Below are 8,291 nucleotides of genomic sequence, written 5' to 3'. Positions count from 1 at the left end.
TTCACTAGTCCTCAGTCAAATCGTCCAACCCATGCTAGCATGGAAAGCGGACGTTAAACGATGACGATGATGATGATGATGAACACTGAATTTGAAAATAATGAAGAATTAAGTAAAATAACTTTATCGTTATTAAACTGATATTTGGAACAAAAATCAACATGAAACTTTAATGGAAGGTTTTAATTTAAGCCTTTTGTTACCAACCTGGCTGAAACCGGTTCTGGTTCTGTAGTACAAATGTCTTTTCATAAGTTTCGAATTAAAATCTTCCATCAAATCTTCGTCACAGTTTATGTTCCTAACACCAGCTTAATGATAAGTGAGTTATTTTATGAAATTCTTTGTTATATTTAAAATAATTGAAAGAAACATAGAGCATCTCAAAATAAATATGGTAACAAAAAGGTTAAATCACATTAAAACATGAAGTTTATATCATAGAAACCAAGGGTGGCCTCAAATGTGTTGGTATCAAAGAAGTTATAGTGATCTACATAAAAGCAGCTTAATAATGATTGTCATTTTACTAAATTTTTCCTTATTTTTAAAGACATTATATTTTAACAGAAATATGGTAATAAATAGGTTAAATATCCAGTTGTCTCAGAGAAGAACTTCATTCAGCCTATAGTGACCTTAAGCACTTTGAGGAGAATTTGCTTTGGTTGAATTTAAAAAGAATTTATTTCTGTTAAATAACTCTTAAGAATATACTGGGATCAATTTTCAAACATAGATTCTATCCCATGTGAAATTATGGAATTCCAACATAGTCAACTGAAGCTTTCAATAAGAGGGCCTCTATATGGTTGCTCAACCTTCTAGAAATAACAACCCTCAAACTGCACCTTACTATATTAAAGATTGAATGCATTGACTAATGTAGTCTTGGATACCCTTAAAAAGATGGGGTGGTCACAAATGGATTGCTTTCAATTGTAGGTAAGCCCTTCCAGACTTGCCCTGCACCTGAACAGTAACAACAACTAAGCCCTCATTAATTTCCAGGTAGTTTGGCACTGGACCACCAAGTCATTTTTTCGTTCTTTTTTTTACACTTTTTATTCTATCTTAATTGTTTTGCATTTAAGATAAATGATTAATTGGATTTGATATTTTATTAATTGAAAAGTCAGATTGCTTTCATACAGCAATGTAGGTACAGAGATGAACTTCATTCTGGCTGATTATAATGTGTATAATCTATTTAATTTTCAGGTTTGTCTCTAATATCCTTGAGAAAGATATCAACATTACAAATTCATTTTTCTGTCATTATAAATCTGCAGCCTTGTGTTAAACAATCAGTTTCATTGACCCTAAATAATTATGCGTGTTCTTTAATTGTTCAAATTATTGATTTAAGATAAGACCAATTCCCAAAGATTTTCTTATTCATTTTTAGTTCAAGACCGTCTATATAGTTACCATTAAATAAATATTTGTTCTTTTCTTTTTATATTTATCTACTGATATGATTTAGGTCATGTGAGCTACAGTCATGCTTTAGTATAATTGAGAGCAGTATGGTTTCTAAAGAATCATAATAACTTGTAAAGACTTGGCCTCTATCATGGAATTTTATCAGAGGAAATGACTAGCTTTTGTCATTATTTGAAACATGCACCAACACGATTTCTTTGTGTGTCTGCAGAAGCATGCATGTCAGCTATTGGTAGAATTTCAGTTGAATATTTTTAAGAATGACCACAGAAAGATATTCTCCCAGAAAACTATTAGAGTAACTTTGATTTTATTTTTGCAACAATTAATTTGGTATTTATTTAAATACTCTATAATGACTAGCTGTCTATCTAAGTTTTATTTTTTATATTATAAGCTGATGAAGGGTAGTAAATATGGAGAGGTTAATAGAATGACAGGCTTGCTGTATGGTTGTATTTGATATTCATCTCTTGAATCTGAGTTCAAATGTTAATGGGGTTGTGTTGCCTTCCATCTTTTCAGAATTAATAAGTAAGTAGAATAAAATAAGGTAGAAATTTGCCTTGATAAAGTGGTATACAGACTATAGCAGTAGAATGCATCTACTACATATTTTATGGTCACAGGTTTGGAACATTGTGTTTCTTGGTTTAAATTACATTAAATGCAACTTTTTCAATCTCCAAAGTTGATAACATATTGGAGTTAAGAGAATCAATTATATTTCCTTTCTTGTACATGACAGTGAAATTGTTATTGATTGGCACCAACTTTTAGTATAATTTTTTTCCAGTTTAGTTAAAATGCATTTATCTTTAAAAATGGTACTTACAAATATTTGAAAAACTTAGAATATCAAATTTCTTTTACATGAATTTATCAAAAATCAAAGTGGTCTGAGTTAGAATATTAGACGAGCTAAGATAATAAAGTAGTTAGGAAATACCAATCTTTATAGAACTGGTTCTTTTACAGACCTTTGTGTATATTGTTGAAATAAATATTTTTTACAGCTTATCATTCCTAAGCACTCAACTTGAAGTGGAGTGCTGCCACTTGTCAGCTAAGGCAAACTAAGGCTGAGTAATGATTGCATCTTGCCTAAGGATATGTTGCAACAGCCGATCAGCTTTGATCAAATAATCAAATGGTCAAATAGTCCAAGCCTTTTAGCTTTAAAATTTTAATATTTTTTAATTACTAATTTTCTTTTTATACTTTTCATTTGTTTTCTCTAGAATCAATTCTGCAGCATTACTAGCAAACATCCCTACCCCACCTGATCCTGTAGGAGGTGTGAAATCTGTACCACTTCCACCTAGTTCCACAAACACTGTAGCTTCTGTTTCCATTGACTCTTTGACTGCAGTTCCATCAATGACAGATAATTGTGCACAGAACATCTTCTCTTCCACTTTGAAACTTTCTGACACTAGCAGTTCTGTTTTGGCCAAAGCTGTAATCACAACACCTGCTGTAGCGGTCAGTTCTGAGACAGACCAGAAAGCAGTTGTTGATGAAGCAGTAATATCCATTAACTCAGATGAAGTTACAAAAGAGAGCATTGAATTGTCTGATGTCCCTGTGCCTTTACCTTCAGATACAAAAGCAGGTGATCTTAAGATGCAACCGCCCTCGATCTCTGAAATAACCAAGGCTGTAGTTGAGAAAGACAATGCTGAAAAGAGTGGCAAAAAAGAAATTGATGTGATAAGCATCCCTTCTAAGAGCACTGAAGATAATGAAAAACACCATTCAACTCTGTCTTCATCCAAACACTCGTACACGCGGGATTCAAGTCCTTCGCCAAAGAAGTCATCGGGCAGACGGCATACCAGTCACAACAGTAGCAAATCGAGAAGCCATTCACGGTCTCCAAAACGCTACTTCAGGTCACCCAGCCGAAATTCTCCAGTGCGCGGTGGACGTTGGAACCATTCACCGACATCATACTCTTTAAACAGGTATTCGCGTTCGTCGTCCTCTCGAGGGATCCGATCATCAAGAAAATATACTTCACCTCGTTCATCACGACCTTATATGAGGACCAGTAACTACTCGCCCCCTAGATGGAAGCAACGTAGATCAACACGCTCTAGGAGTCGGTGTGTAAACAGTTTCTATTTTTTGCACGCTTCTTTGGAATTATCATTTTTTATCATATTCAGTAATGTGAGAAGTCTTTATGAATTTGGTTTTGCTTTTTCTAAATTCTGATGTTTCCTCTTTCTAGGGGTCCTCCTTATCGTCATAGATCCCCAATATCATCATCAACTTCTAAGTATAAGCGCAGCCCTTCTAGAGACACTTCTAAGTAAGTTAAGTTTTCATATTTTAAATCATTTGTCTTTTACTTGTTTCAGTCATTGGACTGCAGCCATACAGCTTGAAGGGTTTTAGTCGAACAATTCAATCCTGGTACTTATTTTTTTTTAAAGTCTGACACTTATTCTATTGGTTTCTTTTGCTGGACTGCTAAGTTATGGGGAGATAAACAAACCAACACCAGTTGTTAAAAAATGGGGAGTGGCACATAAACACAGACACAAAGACACATATACAACAGACTTCTAAACAGTTTACACTTACCAAATTCACTCACAAGGCATTGATTTATCTGGAGCTATACTAGGTGCTATGTAGTGGGATTGAACCCAAAACCATGTGGTCGCAAAACAAACTTCTTATGTAACTTTTATAAACTACCATTTGCATGGGGGTCCACAAAAAGCTCAATCTCATAAACTATCTGGTTTAGGTAGCACTTAAGAAGCTTTCAGCAATTAGAACTTTACTCATCCCCTCCCCCACCTACCACACTTTCAAGTTTGATTTTTATATTTCAACAGATTGTCCTATACCAGAAAACCTGTTCTTTTAATAAAAGTATTCTATTTGTTAATTCTTCAGTGATCACTCATAAATCGACATGGTTTCTGATGCTTTATTCACTGCTAACATTAAATACAGCAGTTTACAAGGTTAACTTGGAAAAGCAGGATTATGATTTCAGTGTTGTTGAAAGACGCTTAAGCTCTAAATTTTGAACCTGTGTAACTTTCCACAGTCAATTTGCTTACTTGAACTTTACATTTGACCAAATCCAGAGAGTCTCTGTTATGAATCAAATTTCCAAATATGAAAATTCTTTTTATATATGTGTTGCTGTGTGGTAAAATGCTTGTTTCTCAACCACATGATTCTGGGTTCAGTCTTTCTGCATGGCACCTTGGGCAAGTGTTTTCTACTATTGCATTAGGCCAACAAAAGCCTGAAGTATATAGATATGTATATATTTATGTGTGTTTCTTTGTGTTTGTATTTGCATGGCCATCATTGCTTGACAACTGGTGTTGGTGTTTTCACACCTCCATAACTTAGCAATTCAGCAAAGAGACCAATAGAATAAGTACTAGGCTTAAAAATAAGTCCTGGGGTCAAATTATTTGAGAAAAACACTTCGAGGCAGTGCTCCAGCATGGCTGCAGTCAAATGACTGTGAAACAAGTAAAAAAAAAAAAGAAAAGTGTGTGTATATGTATATATTTATATGTATACTAATTCATTTTAATATTTTTAAAATATTTTTTTTGCACTTAAAAAAAACCGACCTAGACATGTTTTATGTTAACATCAAATCATTTTAAATAGAAAATTTGATTAATTGAAAATTGTATATTTGTGAAGGAATCGTCGCAGGCGAGATTCTCCCAGGCGTAGTAATTCTCGAAGACGGTAAGTTTTTAATTTCATCTTTATTACATTCAAGTAAAAAAAGAAAAAAAAAACCCCAAATGTTATTGGGTCACCTGCCTTTTGTCCTTGTTGATAAAATTAGTACCAGTCAAGTAATAAAGACACTTCAGTTCATACATATACGTATGAACTTACGGTTGTAAGCCGAATACCCTAACCACTAGTGGCTGTGTGGTAAGTAGCTTCCTTACCAACCACATGGTTCTGAGTTCAGTCCCACTGCTTGGTACCTTGGGCAAGTGTCTTTTATAACCTCGGACTGACCAAAGCCTTGCGAGTGGATTTGGTAGATGGAAACTGAAAAAAGCCCATCGTATGTATGTATATGTATATATATATATATATGTGTCTGTGTTCCTCCATTATCGCTTGACAACTGATGCTGGTGTGTTCATGTCCTCATAACTTAGCGGTTCGGCAAAAGAGACTGATAGAATAAGTACTAGGTTTGCAAAGAGTAAGCTCTGGGGTCGATTTATTTGACTAAAGGTGGTGCTCCAGTAGGGTCACAGTCAAATGACTGAAATAAATAAATAAAAGAATATGATCACAAGGTCGTGAGTTCAATTCCTTGAACAAGACACTTTATTTCACATTGCTCCAGTCCACCCAGCTGGTAGAAATGAGTAGCCCCTATACCTCAAAGGGCCAGCCTTATCACACTCTGTGTCATACTGAATCTCCCTGAGAACTATGTTAAGGCTACATGTGTTTGTGGAGTGCTCAGCCACTTGCACGTTCATTTTGCAAGCAGGTTGTTCCATAGGTCAGATCAATTGGAACCCTTCTCGTCATAACCGACGGAGTGCCCAGAAATATATATGTCTTGCCCAAAATTTCTGATCCTTTTAGAAATGAAAATTATTTCCTCATAACAAAATGAAATTCTTTTAAACCTACAAATTTTGAAAATTTCTTAGCATTATCTTTGTTAGTGTAAATACTACAATATTTTGTGTTGTTAGATAAGATATGTTTATATTCTAGTTTCTTTAAATTTGTTCTTTTCTTACCATCTGACTTCTAATAATAAAGATAGAATTAAATCCCTTAGCTGATCTAGAAAAAAAAATTTTCCATTGAGCTACATATAATTTACAATTTATATTGTAAAAGATGAAGTAGTATGTAAATCATAATTCTTTACTATCATTTGTATATCAGGTTGCCATGTTGACATGTTAGATAAGTTATATTTTTGCATCTGAATTTATTGCAGGGTGTCATTCTTCATCATCAAAAAAAAAAAAAGTATAATTTTTGTTCGTTATTTTCACTTAAATCTTTTAAAATTGATTAGTTTCACCCCAGCTTTTTAATAAATTGCAAAACTTATTTCCTTTATTTATATATTTGCGGCTCACAGTTCAAGTCCTTCACGAAGTCGGTCATCCAGCCATCGGCGCTCCTACTCGCGAAGCAGCTCTCGCAACCAACAACGGCGAAACACTCGGGACCGCCGTAGTAGCAGCAGCAGTCGTCAGCGCCGTCGAAGCAGTAGAAGGAGCGGAAGAAGATTGAGCGGTCGCAAGAGAAAGAGCAGTAGTTCCAGTCGCAGTCGCAGTTGGTCATCAAGTGATTGAAGAATGGTTTCAATGGAACTGCCTACCATTGTAGTATCCTGTTGATAGTACTTGTAACTTCAATATACTATCTGGCTTGCACATTACAAGGGGTGTATGGAAATTCTCATTGAAAAATAAAACTTTATGTTTATTATTATACTAAAACATTTGGTAGTTTTCTTATTTCTTCCTACTTCTTCAGCTCAAATTAATTCCTTTAGTTATTTTAATTCTTAATTCAGGCAAGTCTAAGTAGATACTACTTAGACTGAATGTTTACAAATGCTAAATCAGCATATATATGACAAGCTTTCTTCAGTTTCTCTTTACAAATCCACTCACATGGCTTTGGTTGGCCCATGGTTTATAGTAGCAAACACTTATTCAAATAAAATACCATTCAGTGAGATTGAACCCAAAACCATGTAGTTGGGAAGAAAACTTAACTACACAGTTATTCCTGTGCACCGATACACACAGCTAGGCATGTGCCTATACATACAGTCATGCATGTACCTATACATGGCCATTCCTGCACTTATGGTCATGTCTGCATCTATACACGGCCATGCATGTGCCTTTACACAACCATGCCTGCACCTATATACAGCCATGTCTGCATGCCTATACACAGTCAAGCTTCGGCCTACACATGACTGTGTTTGTGATTGACATGATGTTGAAATATTATCTTGTATGAGCTACACGATTTCATCTTTTACTCATTGATTTTTTAAAAAATTTCTCAGTAGTACATGTATAATGCACCTTGAGTACAACTATTTTCCTGATATATTTAAGCTTTGAAAGTCCCTGCTACTTGTCCATACTGTTGGTTCAGTACTTGTACCATACAGACAACATACTTCAGCTCCTAACAATCATTGACACTCTACAAAGGTCAGATGAGGCCCTCAGTGGAGTATTGTACCCTTAAATAGGGCTCAATGCTGCTCTTACAATACAAAGCTATCCAAGACCATATCCAGAAAAGATCTCTTAACTGACCGGCATAAAATCACAGAGATGTACTCCAGCTTGTAATCCACAGCTTTGCATGTCCCCTGCCTTTGCTATTGTTACCATATTGGCCTCTACTTGCACCACCTCTACTCGGGCATTCTTGACCCACTTGTTTTTATTCATCATACTATCCTTGTTGTGTTCAAATATTCAGGCCCAGCACTGACCACCACACTCAGTCCTTTCCTAGAATGTTGGAACTTTCACACTTGCTTGTATCTTTTCTATAAGTGTTGGCTAAAGTTCAAGAGGCATCTATCTCATTGATCTTGGAAGCCCTGCTAAGGTCACGGACATTTCTTCTTCCAGATCTAACAACTAAAAGGAAAAATACTAATGTATATTTTTGAAATGAGGAATTATGTACTTTATTTACAATTGCCAGATAGGTGTCCTCACCTTGTTTGTTGTTACCACAACGTTTCGGCTGATGTTCTCTATAATCCTCATCAGGTGTTCTGGTGGAATTTTGAACCCAACCCTTTATTTGAACTAATG

The 8,291-nt window shown here is 35.1% G+C and overlaps 1 protein-coding gene across 5 annotated transcripts in view; it reads left to right on the top strand.

Moving 5' to 3' along the window:
• Positions 1 to 6,937, top strand: part of LOC106881822 (peptidyl-prolyl cis-trans isomerase G) — a 53,586-nt gene extending 46,649 nt beyond the window's left edge. For 4 of the 5 annotated variants that reach the window (XM_014932335.2, XM_014932334.2, XM_052968664.1 and 1 more), the window contains 4 exons: positions 2,688 to 3,554; positions 3,683 to 3,763; positions 5,137 to 5,184; positions 6,572 to 6,937. In XM_014932335.2, coding sequence (XP_014787821.1) covers positions 2,688 to 3,554; positions 3,683 to 3,763; positions 5,137 to 5,184; positions 6,572 to 6,788 — 1,213 coding nt within the window. In that variant the 3' untranslated portion in view covers positions 6,789 to 6,937. The remainder of the gene's footprint in view (positions 1 to 2,687; positions 3,555 to 3,682; positions 3,764 to 5,136; positions 5,185 to 6,571) is intronic. The other variant, XM_052968666.1, reaches the window with a different exon arrangement.
• Positions 6,938 to 8,291: the final 1,354 nt, after the last annotated feature.

This window comes from Octopus bimaculoides, chromosome 6 (assembly GCF_001194135.2).
Source record: "Octopus bimaculoides isolate UCB-OBI-ISO-001 chromosome 6, ASM119413v2, whole genome shotgun sequence".
In the NCBI taxonomy this organism is placed as follows: Eukaryota; Metazoa; Mollusca; class Cephalopoda; order Octopoda; family Octopodidae; genus Octopus; species Octopus bimaculoides.
This window is presented reverse-complemented; position numbering and strand designations above follow the sequence as displayed.